Genomic DNA, 17,140 nt, shown 5'->3' with positions numbered 1-17,140 from the left:
GGGGAAAACGGGAATTTTTTCTTACCGATAATTCCCTTTCTGGAAGACATCATGACAGCATACGGGCTTTCCCCCCCCCCCCCCCCCTTACCAACATGGTTACCCTAGTTTGTCCAACACATGAGGTATTGTGTATGCTTTGACTTCTGAGGTGTGTCAATAAAAACACACCTTCTGGTTAAATAGCTGGTCACTGTGGTCATTTGGAACGCACTGGTGTTGGTGGAGGGGAGGTTCTTTTTATACTCTGCCTCTTCCTGTCCCTTCAGTTCAGCAGGTGAGCAACCTCCAGCGTATGCTGTCATGATGTCTTCCAGAAAGGGAATTATCGGTAAGAAACAATTCCCGTTTTTTTAAACTTTTATTACTTTTTTTTAATAATTAATAAACTTTATTGTTTTTATTTTTACACTTTCTTTTAGTCCCTAGGGGGGACCACAACCAGCGTTGCTTTGATCGCTCCTGCAGTATGATGTAATGCTATAGCATTACATCATACTGGATTCTGACAGGCAGCCTACCAAGCCTTTCGGAAGGCCCCCGGCTGCCATGACACCTGCACGGCTCCCCCAATCGCATATTAACTTCTTCCACAAGACTCCTGCTCGGTTTGCAACCTGATTGGCAACCAATCACTGTGAATCAGCCAACCAAAACAACCAATCAGGTTGCTGGAATTATGTATCAGCCAACCCAAACAACCAATCAGGTTGTTAATCGAGCAGAAGTCTTGTGGAATAATTTAATATGCCCCCTGATCTCACCGCGGGGAAAAACGTAGGGGACCCCCGAACATCGGTTGGGGCATTTAAAGGGCTAATAGCCGCAATCGGCCGTGCGGCCGGTTGCAGCTATTGCCCGTGAGTGTCAGCTGTAATAAACAGCTGACGCCCACACTGTATAGAGGGAGACAGTGGCGCTATCTCCCTCCATACACATCCTGCAATGGCAGGACGTAAAAAGACTATTGGGCCCTCACTAAGGGGTTGAAAACAAAAATACATGTTATGTAGATCTTATTTTATTGGATAGCGTGAGAATGTATCCATTTTGTATCCTGAGAAATTGAAGCCCTTAACAAAAATCAAGCAAATTTACGGATACATACATCTGTATGAGAGGACTGATGGAGGGGATACTGTCACCTGATATATAAATGGTGCTGTATCAGGTAATACCAAACGCTGGGGTAAAGTGAAGTAGAGGTATAGCTAAAGGCTCATGTGCCCTGGTGCCATAGTTCAGCCTCCGCCCTCTTCACAATTGCTCTTCACAGCTGCCGGATAAGTCAGACACGAGGATCAGAACCAAGCTTACTACATAAATACTATACTAGAACCAAACTTACTATAGAGATACAATAACAGAACCAAGCTTACTACATATACAGATGTACATAGATACAGAATTCCAAAACTTACGTTATCTCAAAATCAACTTTTATTACCTATCCACAGAATGGGGGTCCCAGGTCCGCTTCTATTCCTTACTAGGAGCTCACCACACCCTCAGTGAGGAGGAGATTGAATAGAGCAGTGTTTGAGCATGTGCGGTGCATCTCCATTCATCTTCAATGGGACTGCCAGAGATAGCCAAGCATTTATACTCGGCTATTTGTCTTTGTGCTCTTGAAGTCAATGTATGACCCCATCCCCTGTCCTCCATGGATTCTCTAATTCATTGCAGGTGGGTGCAGTGACCCTGTAAGGGTGATAAGTAAAGAACGTGGGACCCCTCCTTCTCAGGATCATTGGACATCTTAGCAGTCAGAGCCCCACTTCTATCACCTATCCAATGGGGAGGGCAAGCAGCCAGCAGTAGTCACTGTGCTCGGTCACAGCTGTGAGCCTTGCGACCTCTATAGCTATGCCAGCTAAGGGAAGATGTCCTAAGTATGACCTAACATGGGGTTAAGGTGCCTCATGAGAGTCTTGGCAGGATAGTTGTGGATGTGGAAATTACTATACTATACCAAGGGGCCTGATGAGTTGTGGGGAGAGGATTACTATATGAGAGGTCTGGTATTGAGATGAGGAGAGGGATGAACTCATGAGTTGTGGGGGTCATGTAATGTATGATGCTTACACCTACAGTTTAACATAAGCAAAATTTTGGGAGTGACAGATTTATCATTATGAAGTGGAGCACTCATCTGGCTGTTGTTGAGAATAACCAGAATATAAGAGCTCAGCTATCTCTATCAAGCCTATAGAGATGAATGGAGCAGCAGTGTGCATATGCGACCACTGCTCCATTCATACAGGGGACTGGAGAACCCCCATTCTCATGATCACTGGGGGTCCCAGTAGTCAAGCAGTCAGATCCCCACTGATCAGACAAGGATCACCTGCAAATAAGCAATACGTTGTTTTGATGGAACAACTCCGTTAAGTTCTCTACTGTCAACCAAAGCCACAAAAACGCAGACATTGCATATATCATTACAACCCTGCCATGCTATTCTTCTAAGAGCTAACTTATTTTGAGGTCTATTCCCTGATGGTGAAGTCTTCCCATCTATACATTTTAATGAAATGTGTTCTTTTCTTCAGATGCAATTATTGAGAATGCACTGCAGATTTGTCTTTCACAACCCTGGTTCATGGTTGCAATCAGATAGAATGTACATTATTTACTGCCTTCTAGTGGTGAAATAGCTAACTACATCTCTTGTTTTTTGCAGGCACAAAGCTGTCTCACTAAACTATATAAACTGGATAAAGTGCAATTCCGGCAAACAATGAAAGATTATGTAAATAAGGATTCCCTTAATAATGTAGTCGACTTTCTCCATGCACTTCTGGGATTCTGTATGGAGCCAGTAACGGACAGTAAGAGTAAATTAAGATCCGATTTCTAAAATCAACACTAAATTCTAGCCTGTATGGAGTAATAATAATAATTTCATTTATTTCACCACATAACTGAGAATGTAGATTTGTGTGATTGTATTCTATTGAGTTTTCCCATCAATGATTGCTTAGTGATGCTGTGTTTTGTTTGTCATACCATCTTCAAAAAATATATTCGATTGCTAATTATAATGTCTCGTCTCCGTGTATTTACAGATAGAGCTGGGTTTGGAAACAATTTTGCAACAATGGACAATAAGTCTACAAATCAAAGTGTAGAGGGCATCATTGTGAGTTCCATGTTTAAGTCTCTGATCACTCGCTGTGCTTCAACAACCCATGAACTGCACAGTCCTGAGAACCTGGTAAGATGATCAGCCACTTTGTGAGACCTATATTTTGGGGTATTTTTGGCAAAACAGAGTTTGTTTTATGGTTATAATTAGAGATGAGCGAGTATACTCGCTAAGGACAATTGCTCGATCGAGCATTGTCCTTAGCGAGTATCTCCCCGCTCGGGAGAAAAGGTTTGGCTACCGGTGCGGGTGACAGTTGAGTTACGGCAGTCAGCAGGGTGGAGCGAGGGGAAGAGAGGGAGAGAGAGATCTCCCCTCCGTTCCTCCCCGCTCTCCCCCGCCGCTCCCTGCCCGCCGCCGGCAGCCGAATCTTTGCTCCTGAGCGGGCAGGTACTCGCTAAGGGCAATGCTTGATCAAGCAATTGCCCTTAGCGAGTATGCTTGCTCATAACTAGTTATAATTTTATTTTGCTTATCAAGGTGATTAGTAAAAAAATGCATTTTAATTCATTTCTTTTAAATCCATTCCAAAATATCTATGAATATCATTGGTGGTAGTCCATGGGCTTTTCCCCTCTGAAACTCAGAAGATCACATAGACTTGAGATGGGCCAGGTGCATTGCACATACAACGCCACTGATAGAACTTTCTAACATTTTGTAAAACTGGACATGTCTCTAAAATAAAGATAAATATTTCCCAAACACATTCAACAAGTGAATAAAGTTTACTTTGACTATAAGGGTTGGGTTGGCAGGGAATTTCTTGACAATATCACAAAGAACAGGTACAAATGTTGATTTTGGCGGTTTCTTTCTATTAAGACTATTTTCAGTCACTATTTCAGGGTTGCAGAGGTCATAACATGCCAAAACATAAAAAGGCTTCCCCCCCAAATTACTCAATTTTGAAAACTAGACCCCTCAGTAAATTTATCAAGAGGTATAAGGAGCATTTTTTCCACATGGGTATTTTAGAATTGAGCTTTGAAAATGAAAATTTATAATAAGTAGGTTTATCCCCAAATGTTTCCCATTTACGAGAAGGAACAGGAGAAAAAGCATCCCACAATGTGACAATGTGTTACCCCATTTATCCTGAGTACAGAAATACTCCATATGTAGACATTAACGGCTTTTTGGATACATAGGAGGGCTCAGAGGGAAAGGAATGATATTTGGCTTTTGGAATGCAGATTTTGGGAACAGATTTCAGATGCCATGTTGTGTTTGCAGAGCTCCTGATCTACTAGTACAGTAGAAACCCCTGAGAAGTAATTTGGAAACTAGACCCCTCAGTGAATTCATCAAGAGGTGTAGTGCACATTTTGACCCCACAGGTATTTGGTGGCATTTGTTAAGGTTGGGGCATGAAAATGAAAAACTCAATTTTTTCTAATGATACATAGAGAGGGGCAACAGAAGAAAAAGCACCCCACGATGCATTACCCAATATTTCCCGAGTACAGAAATGCTCCCTATGTGGACATAACCTGTTTTGGGGCACATGGCTAAGCTCAGAAAGGAAGAAGTGGCATGGCGTTTTAAGCATCAATTGTGTGGAATGCATCAGAGTAAATCATAAAAAGGTGGTTCAATGCTGCATGGACAAATGGCAGGGTTCAGAAGGGAAGAAGCGGCATGTGGCTTAAATGTATAAACTGTGCAAAGCACATCAGGGTAAATCATGAAAGGTCGGTTCAACAAAATTATAGAATTAAAATTCCAGGGATGTGTGAAATATTTTGAAAAAAATGTTTTATGCACCAGCCGAGTTGTGTGGGGCAGATTTCACTGATATATTGTGTTCTTCCTTATCCCTCCTTTTGTACTATACTTTTTGGGCCCTTCTCTTCTTACCAGTGGAGGGAATTTTACTTGGAAAGTGTTTCCCTGGAACTATGCATATGGCCTTGTTTCCAAAAGTACTGGATCCCCCCTCCCTTTCTGGTCCCCTTGATGGCCTCCTCCAGGAATTTTAGAAAGGTCCCCCTCTGGCCTGTGTATTGATGTAGCACATATGCATTATACAGCGCCACCTATAGGATGCGCACAGCCAATTTCTTATATCAGACCATTGTTTTACGCATAGCACTATACGGCCTGAGGACTTAATCAGACAGGTCAAACTGCATAAAAAAATACTTAATAGAGCATAGTGGGTTCTAGTTTGTATAATGACGTACAAACGGAGTAAAAAATTATTTACTGGATCACAGTGCATTCTAGAGTTTATATTAGGATGTATAAACTCTGCACAAAAAATTATTCACTGGGTGGGTGACCGCGAGACTGGCAATCATTGGGTGGGTGACCATGGGACAGGCAATCGCTTGGTGGGTGACCACGGGACAGCCAATCTCTTAGTGAATGACCACGAGACAGGCAATCATTGGGTGGGTGACCACGGGACAGACAATTGCTCGGTGGATGACCACAGTACAGGTGATCACTGGTATCAGCTGTGAAAAAGACTGTTTTGCAGCCGAAACATGTCTGTCACTTTTGGAGTTTGTCATGTCTCTGTTTTAAAGAAATGTCAATAAAGAGAATTACTTCACGTGAAGCCGACTCTGTTAAAGATTTTTTTGCAAATCACTGGGAAGGGTGATCACTGTGATAGTTTGAGAGCGGGCCTCTGAGGTAAACAGTCTGTTTTACTCCTATCAGCACTGTGATTGGTCATTCAGCACTGACTAACTAATCACAGCGATCACTGGGGCAGGACCACTCTGACTGGTCTCTCAGCAGCTTGTAGTGATTGGCTGCTAACAGTGTCAGCCACTGTCTCTACAATGTCTCTGCGTCCAACGATGCGGTGACATCTTAAAGACATGCCCAGAGTTGTCAACCATCCGTAAATTCGGACAGGCATGTTTTTTCCACTGTCCTTAATGTCCGGCAGAAGAATATACTGTCTATGATGCATTGGTGTGTGCAGAGCAAACAAAGCAACTGAAAAAACAAGCCAGCAAGAAACCAGTGCTGCTAGAATGATGGGAATGCAGGACAGGGTAGACTTTTCACTCACCCAATCACAATTGTCTGTTACTTTCCCGCGTGGTATGAGTGTGAGGCAGTGCTGTGGACATGGGAGCACAAAGGACGTCAGTCAAGAGGAGGAGGAGACCAGCAGTAACTCAGCAGGATGGTCAGGCTCAGAACTCTGGACTTGGTATGGAAAAGGAGAAGGTTTGATTAAATTACATGACATTAGACTGCCACTTTTCGGTAGTACTGGGCTGGTGACCATGCACTGCAAACTCTGCTCCTGGGCTTGGCATGGGAGGCTGGACGATCATCAGTAACGGATGGTTGGTTAGGAATTGATGGGCTGACTTTGTTACTGCTGGAGTTGCCAGCCTGACTTGGCACCCTGTCTCTGACCTGTCTGAGGAGAACATAGAGGGTGCAGGGGATGCGGTTGCACCCGGGTCCAGGAGCCTTAGTGGGCCCATAAGGCCTCTCTTCTCCATATAGGGAGCCCAGTACTATGAATAAATATATAGTTGGGGGCCCTGTTACAGGTTTTGCATTGGGGCCCAGAAGCTTTAAGTTATGCCTCTGTGCAGCGTGGTTTAGGTATGGGTACAGATATAGATAGAGGGGGGGGGGCCAGCTCACCCTTTACATCAGGGCCCCTGAGCCTTTAGTTACGCCCTTTGGCACCCCCAATTATCACACATCATCTATAGTACTGGTCTTTTCATAAGTGACGGAGGATCTATTATGGCTCAGGTTTCAGGGCATGAGTGGGCTGCAACCCCTTCATCCTCGGCAGTTAGGACACCAGACATTGCAGTCCATACAGTCTGAATTCTAATTATCTGGCTATTAGATGTAAAATTACACATTATGGTGAATGTACATAAGATACTTTAAGATCTTTTGTTAAAAATGAAAAATATTTATTTGTGTTACCAAGTATTGGTGATACTGGCTATATAATTTCCAAAGAAATGGACATATATAGAGTATTTTCTTCTATGGGGCACTCTGACTCCTGTAGACATCAGTGTCTCTCCACAGCACAGGGGAGCCTAGATCTGAGAGCAGACGAGACCTCAGAGCTCATGGGACAAGCAGTGCGTGTATCCTGTCCCAGTTCATTCCCTGCCAGGGTTGTCCATGATTTTTTGCTTGTGTTGTCCAGAAATAACTCAAGATGAGGTTGGCAACTCTGGACATGCCTTAGCTATATGGCAGCTTGCACTAACTCCTGCCTGTGACTTACATGTATATTATGAGTAGGAAGGGGTTAAAGTAAAGCTTTATCATTATGTACTTTTTGAAAAGTTTAGCAACTTTCTAATGTGACTTTCCTCAATAAAGCTTCACTTTAGGCACTGTGTTATGTCATTATCGCATTGGGTGATACGGTCATGTCATATGTTTTCCTCTTCATAGGGATTGTACTGTGATATTCGTCAACTGGTACAGTTTATCAAAGAAGCTCATGGCAATGTATTTCGACGGGTAGCACTCAGTGCCTTGCTGGACAGCGCAGAGAAACTAACTCCAGGGAGAAGATCTGTTGATTCACAACAGGAGCCAAGATCTTCCGCAATCAAAAGGTTTGAGTCTGATAAGCTCTCTGTAGCCCTCTGCTCACCTGCTGAAGCAATGCTTGTGTGATGCTTTACAGCTTAATTTGCTTTATTTGGTTATGCTCTTACTTGCTATATTTTTCTGCTAATTTGTGTGACAATTGTAGGGCCTTTATACAATAAGCCAGACACGTCTAGCAGAAACATATTTGCATTTTTGTCCTTGGATTTTTGGCCCATGCTGAGTATTTGAATTGCACGCAGTTCTCATAATGTAGCAGAAATGGACCTACATTTCAGGTGGTACATATAAGGCTGGAGAAATGAATGCAGTAATAAAACCCAACCTCGCTCGCTGCACTTAGTTTAATTCTTGCATTAATATAATGCATTAGAGAACTTATAAATAACAATTCCCTAATATTGTGCTCTTATTGTTACAGTCATTACTTTAAAGTCTACAGACACCTCTGGGGAGCCAATTTTTTTTCACTTACACTCATTGACACAACAAATTATGCAGCCAGATAGAAATGTTGGTTTGCTGCAAAAACTGTCGTGCAGTTATATCGCAGGCAGATATGTAAGTAATTGCAGTTGTGGTCTGTTTAGACACTGGGCTTTGCCAGTAGAGTCCGAAAAGGTGCCTCCCCATTGCTTTTTAAAAAGGCTCTCAGAAGTCCCATTTGTGTAGTGTACCTCTTGTTAAAAGATCGCTGACTGTTGGACATGCCTCTACAATGCACTCGAAGACATTTTGCCCAGTTAACAAACTTTGAAAGGGGGCTTAATTGGAAAGAGAGAAGCAGCATAGTCAATTCGACGATTTGCTCACCATCTAGGCTGTTCTGACCAAGAGGTGTTGGGAGCCGGGGTTACACGAGGGTACACACACACGGTAAACAGGCTCTGGATGGCCCAGACCGACCACCAGTAGAAAGGATAGTTTGATCTGCTGACCTGCACAAATAGATCCAACAGTTTAGTTGTCCACCATCCAGACACAGGTGGCACCTTCATTTCAGAACCCTGTCTCTGAGCCCGTACCATTTCCAGGCGCTTACAGAAGGAAATTTGGTGTTACGGCACCCATTAAGTGTCCTGCCATTAACACCCCAATAGTACTGCTTTTGTTTGTAGTGGTGCAGTGAATGAAAAACCTGGACTGGAACCATATAATCTTCAGTGGCAAATTTAGGTTCTGTTCGGGAGCCAACGATGGTCATGTTTAAGTATGGAGGCCTTGTGGTGAGCTCTTCAATCCTGCCCTTGCTATGGAGCAACACACTGCCCCAACTGTTAGTGTGATGATCTAGGGAGCTCATGCATAAGCCAGTCGGTCATCCCTAGTAGAGACAATAACAGCTCAGCGATATGTGCCGAAGTCCTGGGGCAACATGTGCTTCATCTCACGGCACGGCTTCCAACGGGCATCAGGATAATGCTTGCACAAAGCAAGGGTCTCCCAGGAATGCCTCTGCCAGGTTGCCACACTTCCTTGGCCTGCAGATTTATCACTGATTGAGCATTCATGGGACCTGCTGGGATGCCAGCTTCGGCAGCGTATGAATGTGCAGGGTCCAGAGGCCCAGTTGGCAACATCTGTGGTCAAATGTGCTGTAGGATAACATATGGAGACTGTATGCCTTCCTCGCCCACCGTATCTCATCAATCTCATCATGTATGCAGGCTAGAGATGGCCTAATAGGGTACTATAGCCTCTTTTCAATTGTACAGGTTTCTCCAATATACTTATCCTTTCTCTCTAATAATATAACCACTTACATATGTCACCATTATAGTCACACATTGATGATCTGATAATAGACCAATATGTGAGCCATGGAAAATTATAATGTCCTGATGCAGTAAAGCGTACACTACCCATTTCTGAATGATGTATTTTCTGTAATACTATTCATTTTCACCCAAGGTCAGTTTTACTTTACTTTCACAGTCTTGGATCAGGTTTATTATATTAGCTGCTGTGGTTGTTGACGTGTGTGCCTCACTTAGCTCTACTTCCACCCTGACATTATGGAGGGGTCTGCTTTGTCCTTCCTTGTATTATTTTCCAGTTACATTCCCATAGTAGCTCCTGTTGCTGCAATCTAATTGGACACATGTCAAGGATGTACATACTACATAGGCAGCTCATGCAGCTTCTATAGGGCACCTCCTATGGCACCCTCACTTCTCTCTGATACAGGTTGCTTTTCTCTCCTACCTCTTCAAGACAGGATGTTTAAAAAACTCTTTGCAATATAGAATCAACGTAAGCTTTATCTCCCCGTCAGAAGGGTTGTTATTCTTGACTGCATCCACCTGCTCAGGTGAATTTCCTACTCTGCCTATCTTACACATTGCTGTATTACCCTATGCAAGTATGGAGGTACTTGGGAGGATATATCCTCTGCTGTGTTGGAAGATCTCAGATTGGTTATTATGCTCCAACTATTTACGTCTATCCCATGATATATAGAGATGGCTGCCTGATTCAATTAGCAATGAAATGCAAATGATACATCTGGATTTTGGTGTTTTTGCTACGTTGTTTTATCTAGGGATTTCACTATGGCAGTGTTCTTCAACCAGTGGATTGGGGACGTGTGGCTTTTGTGCATCGTACATGTGGCTCACCAGCTGTTGGCAGCTGCAGATACTATTGTGCAGAAGTGGTACCGGGGTTTCATAGCAATCCTACAGCTTGGCCCTAGGATCAAAACCCATATAACAGACAGTAAACACTAGAGTAGAAGCTATATCATTGTATCATACCTTAATACATTTTTCTTGCTTACTGTTCACTTGGGTTCGATACTACCTTTCCGGTCTGAAAGAGACTTGCTAGCCACAAAAGGACTGGGACCTCTGTGTTACATTATCAATTAGGTGGGGGTCTAGAGACTTTCTTGGGAGGTACAAGTCCAGTAGTTTGATCTTGCCAATGTTTAAAGATCAGTAATAGAGATGAGCGAGCACCAAAATGCTCGGGTGCTCGTTACTCGGGACGAAATTATCGCGATGCTCGAGGGTTCGTTTCGAGTAACGAACCCCATTGAAGTCAATGGGCGACCCGAGCATTTTTGTATATCGCCGATGCTCGCTAAGGTTTTCATTTGTGAAAATCTGGGCAATTCAAGAAAGTGATGGGAACGACACAGCAACGGATAGGGCAGGCGAGGGGCTACATGTTGGGCTGCATCTCAAGTTCCCAGGTCCCACTATAAAGCCACAATAGTGGCAAGAGTGGGCCCCCCCCTCCCAACAATTTTTACTTCTGAAAAACCCTCATTAGCAAGGCATACTTTAGCTAAGCACCACACTACCTCCAACAAAGCACAATCACTGCCTGCATGACACTCCGCTGCCACTTCTCCTGGGTTACATGCTTATAGCCGGTTCCACTGAAAGCAATGGGCTGCCGGCGTGCGCGGGATGAATTGTCGGGAAGGGCTTAAATATAGAAGCCCTTCCCTGCAATTCATCCAGAAATGTGTAAAAATAAAAAAAATATATATACTTACCTTGTCCCGGCAGACGGAGTTCAGCGCGGCCTACAGTGGGTGTGAAGGGGGTGTGAGTCAGACCTGCCCCCTGATTGGCTCAGCCTGCCCCCTGATTGGCTCAAGAGAGGATACACTCCCCCTCTATAAATATTTATTAGCCATGATTCAGATCTATATATGTATGTGTGTTTGTTCTCAGCACTGTAGTTTTAAATATTTATTCATTAACAGTTATATTTTAAGGCTTTCTATACCCTCCATTATAGGCCTAGCCATGTGTCCAGATGGGGGCTAAAATAGGGATATTGCTGAACACAGAAGAACTAGTGCTATACAAATTGGGGTGCGACCCCCCCAGTTTTCCCTGCTTGAAACAAAGAAAACTGTCATGAAAGTGACATTTGTGAAAAAAAATTATTTTATTTATTTTTCACCTGCTTTATAATAATTTTTGCAAAAAAGTGTCGGGTCAAAATGCTCAGTACACCCCTAGATAAATGGGCTAACGGGTCTAGATTTCAAAATAGGGGTCACTTGTGAGGGGCTTTCTATCATTTTGGCACCTTAATGGTTCTAAAAGTGAGCAATGGGGCCTGGAATTTATTCAGTTGGGCCCTGAAAGCCACAGGGTCTTCCCTCCATTACAGGCCGAGCCATGTGTCCTGTAAGCAGATTGGGGTTACAATGGATATGTTTCTGAACACAGGAAAAATAAGGGTATCCATTTTGGGATGCAAGTAGTCATTCATATGTGTGCTGTACAAAAAATGCTTTTAAAATTACACAATTGCCAAAAAAAAATGAAAATTTTATTTTTTTAATTCTGCTTTTCTTAGATTCATTCAAAAACTGTGGGGTCTAAATATGCAGTACACCCCTAGATGAATTCTTTAATGGGTCTGGTTTTCAAAATGGGGTCACTTGTGGGGGTTCTGTTACATGGGAGCTAGTAGCTCTGGCTCACTCACAGAGTGGCCAGCAGGGGGGTGGGGAGGCTGCAGGAGATTTCTCTCCTCACACTCGCCTGCCCCTCTCCATTCACTTAACATAATGGCCGTTCGGTAGTGAACGGCTGCTGTTTACACTGAATGCTCATTGTTCAGCTCATCGTCCATCGTTTATGCAGCATAAACGATGGACAATAAGCTGATCGCTGATCATTCGGTGTAGAAAGCAACCATTCAATACTGAACAGCCACTATGTTAAGTCAATGGAGAGGGGTGAGGGAGCGCGAGGAGAGAAATTTCCTGCAGCTTCCCTGCTGTGAGTCAGCAATACTAGCTCCTATGCAACAGCACGGGAGCGAGTATGTGCGGGGACGAGTGTTGGGCATTGTTTAGGTGCACTGTCTAGGTGCTCTCCCTGGGGAGAAAAGATAGTGTTTCTGACCCACACCATAGGCCTCTCTCTAGCAAAGTCAGAATCCTACTGCACAGTGATGAAGGGCAAAAACCCTGAAACAGCTGTCTGTGCATGGGCTCTGACTTTGCTTTCAATTCCTGGTCATTGTTGCAAGGCTTGTATAAAGAGTCTAACATTGACTTTAGGTATTGCTGTCTTCCAATAGGTGGCGCTGTGGAGGTATTCTTCCATCTCCCTTATTTAATCTTTAAAGTGACACATGTCAGAGTTCGAAAATTTGGCCTGGTCATCAAGCAGGCTTGGTCACCAAGGGGTTAAAAATAAATCTTGGCCTGCAAAGCAAAATACACTATTTATTTTGGTTCCAAATGAGATGCAGTTATCTGTAAATTATTGGGGGATTGTAGATCAGCCCAGCTACTGATTACAGAAAATGGGTCTGTTATCCAGTAAAGCATGCTATATTCTTGCTACAATAAATCATGCCAGAAAGGCTTATAATTAAATTAAACCGCTTTTGTACTGCAGGCTCACATTTTTTGCAAATTCTCAAAACAGAGGCTTCCTGTTGAACAATGTTGTGGTTAGTATCCCAGTGTGCGTGGTTATACATGGGCTTATATGGTTTCTGCTATGTGAGCTGCAGGGGCTCATTTCTATGTAACGCAGAGACGATCTCTTCCATTTCCATTCTAGATACTTCACACAACAACATAGCTTCTTCTAATATCTCAGCAAACATCATATTGCTATCAGGGGATATCATTACCAGCACCATTTTTCTTTTTATTATAGTCATATATTAGCTTGCTTGTAAGTGATAATGGTCATTGTATAATATGCAGCGTAGTGCTGATACATGTGTACTAGAACATCCTCAGTTCGTACCGAATATACAAGGATTAATATAATAACAGCAGCTTTATTAGTTCCAATGTGTATTCCTATTACACCTTCCAATTTAGTTACATAACAAATTCATGACAGGTGTTTTTTTGCCGGCAATAGACTGCCGGCAACCCCTGCAGTGATTTTCGGGGAAGGGCTTGAAATATAAGCCCTTCCCTGAAAATCATCCCTAGCATGTGTAAAAAAAAAAAAAAAAGGAAAAATCTATATACTTACCTCTCCGCCACTGTCAGGGCTCAAGCGTGTCTAGCCGCTTGTCTCCCTGCCTTGCTCTGAAGCTCTTTCAGCAGGTGGGAATTTCAAATCCCCACCTGCTGAAAGCGCTGTATCTGATTGGCTGAGCGCTCAGCCAATCACAGGCAGCGCTCGGCCATTCAGTGAATGCAGAGCATTTATTCTGTGACTCATTTATCTAGGACCACAAGGGCATTCAAATGAATAGATGATATATTTGGAGTCACAGTTAATACTCGTACATGGTATCTCTTTCTTATTGTGGCTGGTATTTGTCCAACACTTATTATTTCTCACTCAGCACCAGAAAACACCATGAATGCTTTTACCCCATATATTGGATACGGCAAATGGGGTCCCCATCCTATTTTTTTGAGGTTGTGAGGGTGCTGTAATACTTTGGAAAGTTAGGTTCCTGCGGAATATTATCTGTGGTTGATTTAAAATCTATTTAAAAAGAAAGGGGTCACCTTGAAGCATTCCCCAGTGCTTAGATAAGATCTTTTTAGGCAAGAATGTTGTGTGTTGTAACAAGTTATAAATAAAGGATTCTTGTTTCTTTCAACATTATTTCATTTTTGATGAATGGCTGGATTCTTTTGTTGCGCGTCCTGTATAGCTGATGAAACCAGGGCTTTTGGATATCCCTTTTCCCTAAAACGTCTCCTCAAAATCTTTGATTGTTCAATAAAATCAGTCTGCAATGTGCAGTTTCTTCTAATCCTACAAAATTGGCCGTAGGGGATATTCAGCTTCAACGTTTTAGCATGACAGCTGTTGAAATCCAAATAGCGATTCACATCTTCTGTTTTAAAATGAGTTTTTGTATGAATTTATCCATCAAAAATAAAATGTTCTAAATCTAAAAAGACCATAAGAGCTAGGATTATATAGCTCGAAACACGTAAGGCTGGGTTTCCAAAGGGCGGAATCCAGACAAGATTTCCTCCGGGAAAGAGCTGCTTCAAAACCCGTGGCACTTTGCCGTGGGTCTTGAAGCGGCTTGGCCGCATGCTTTTCCATTGCGGCCGGCGCTCCCACAGAGAGCAGTGCGGTTGCAACGGAAAAAAAATTAAAATCGACATGCTGCGGCCGGGGAATCAGCTCCAGCTTATGCCAACTTTGCCTCGACGGATTGGCCGCCCCATGTGGACGAGACAAATCTCATACACACGGGTGGCTAAGGACAGGATTAGCGGCCACAGGCGGAAATTCAGGACGGAATTTCCGCGGCAAATCCGCCCTGTATGAACCCAGCCTAAGCGTTCCTGTTTTTATTCCTTGCTTCTGACTGCGTTGCCTTTTTAGAAGATTCAATAAAATGAGAGTTCTGGAATTCCTGCTTTTCCTGTGACAAGGGACAGTTTACCTCTTCAACATGGCTCTTTGCCACTTCTCCACCTAGTTCGCAGAATCCCTCCAACTAGTTGTAAAGATGCAGGAATGTTCAAATTAGAAATAGAACAATAACATGCAAAACAAACACATATAAGAAAAGCACCGGTACACCCCGTTCCAACTCTTTGTCACCAAGTTTCATTATAATGCAACCCAACTCATATAATGTGAGGCGTAGCCATTAATATATTTACATATTTATGAGCTAATTGAATATACCTGCTTTCACTATACTCAAGCCTGAATGGCTTGATTGGATGAATGGCAAAAAAAGTAATGGGCTATTAAATATGTTATGTTGTGTAAGTTTTTTATTTGCTGATGATTATTAAATCAATGACTAATTTTAAAAAAAAAATAGACCGGAGCAAAACTACTTGTGGTACCGAACGAGTTAAAGCCCACATGAACTATGTAGAACTATGGCATTTTCCCAGTAATCTTATTAGGGTGTTGGCATGTATGTGTGCAAACTTTTTGCACAAGGTGATTTAGTTTTGAGTGTGGTTATTAAGCTTTCAGCGTTACAATGAGGCGCTTTAACGCACTGTATGTGTTATTTCTGATTGCTTGTGCTACAGCAAAGTTTAAGCTTATTGATTGTAAAGCTACTGTGTGTTGCTGATTTTTTATTTTTTTTTGCTCCCATGCTCTTCCATTTCACTGCTTGCCCTTGCTTCTATATTTTTTATATATGGGTTACACTGGATTCTTTGTAGTATTTTGTATTAATAACAATTCCAAGATGATTTTAGATAGCTAAAAGGGAGTGGGGCAGTGGCTGACTTTTTTTATCCTCTGGTTGGCACTATTGTACCCCTAGACCAGAAGAATCGAGCGCTCCTGAAAAGGGCCGAGTATCCTATGCGCCCGAGGAGTGCCGAAGTTACATCTCTAGCCACCCCCCACAGACTCCAGAGCAGTAAGTAGGCAACTATTGCAAATACTGTGTATGCAATTTGTGTTCTGCTACCAGATACTGTATTGTCATTTTTTTTAGTTCTATCCTAGGTCTTTTGAATATGACATAGTTCAAATAGTCTGTAACGACACCCCCAATTATCACACATCATCTATAGTACTGGTCTTTTCATAAGTGACAGAGGATCTATTATGGCTCAGGGCATGAGTGGGCTGCAACCTCTTCATCCTCGGCAGTTAGGACACCAGACATTGCAGTCCATACAGTCTGAATTCTAATTATCTGGCTATTAGATGTAAAATTACACATTATGGTGAATATACATAAGATATTTTAAGATTTTTTGTTAAAAATGAGAAAATATTTATTTGTGTTACCAAGTATTGGTGAAACTGGCTATATAATTTCCGAAGAAATGGACATATATAGAGTATTTTCTTATTTATTACAATGCAAATTCTGCTGCACATGTTATCTAGTTTTGTACATCCAACTGATTATAATCTAAGTCAAGTACATTCTGGGTGAAAACATCCCCTTCTGGTCTCTGATACCAGTCAACAACTATCATTGACTATTACAGGGTAGCAATCACAAGAACTGGACAGTTTTAGTAATGTTTGCAATGGAAGAGCAGGCAGCACTTGTGTAACTTCTCTCTCAATTGAGACTAATCAGTCCATTATTGTAATATACAGAAAATATTACTTATCAGATTCTTAGAAATGTTAAAGAACTGCAAGAAATAATATACTGCTCAAAACAATTAAGAGAGCAATAGGCAGTATAGTGTAATCCCAAGTCACTTCAACTGCAGGATTTCAACCTGCCCAGTTATGATGCATTAACGATTATGAATCAATTCACCTGCTTTAGTGCAAATGAAAGTGACAACAGATGCAGGCAGTGGCCACAGACAATTGCTCTTTCCTTATTGTTCCTGGCTGAGTCTTCTCTACCGTTGGGTTTTACTGGTGTCCTTGTCACTACTGGTAGCACGAGGCAGTACCTGCAGCCCATTATGTCGCACAGTTAGTCCTGCTCCTCCAAAATAGCACATCCATACATGCCATTGCAAGAAGGTTTGCTCTGTCTACCAGCACAGTTTCA

General features: G+C 42.5%; 1 protein-coding gene across 3 annotated transcripts in view; it reads left to right on the top strand.

The window, feature by feature from the left end:
- UNC80 (unc-80 homolog, NALCN channel complex subunit) overlaps nucleotides 1-17,140 on the top strand; it is a 207,461-nt gene that overhangs the window by 25,871 nt on the left and 164,450 nt on the right. For all 3 annotated transcript variants that reach the window (XM_066575641.1, XM_066575640.1, XM_066575639.1), the window contains 4 exons: nucleotides 2,684-2,831; nucleotides 3,069-3,217; nucleotides 7,556-7,722; nucleotides 15,932-16,030. In XM_066575641.1, the coding sequence (XP_066431738.1) occupies nucleotides 2,684-2,831; nucleotides 3,069-3,217; nucleotides 7,556-7,722; nucleotides 15,932-16,030 (563 nt within the window). The remainder of the gene's footprint in view (nucleotides 1-2,683; nucleotides 2,832-3,068; nucleotides 3,218-7,555; nucleotides 7,723-15,931; nucleotides 16,031-17,140) is intronic.

Source organism: Eleutherodactylus coqui, chromosome 8 (assembly GCF_035609145.1).
Source record: "Eleutherodactylus coqui strain aEleCoq1 chromosome 8, aEleCoq1.hap1, whole genome shotgun sequence".
NCBI classification, from domain to species: Eukaryota; Metazoa; Chordata; class Amphibia; order Anura; family Eleutherodactylidae; genus Eleutherodactylus; species Eleutherodactylus coqui.
The sequence above is the reverse complement of the archived record's forward strand: the minus strand, read 5'-3'. Positions and strand labels throughout refer to the sequence as shown.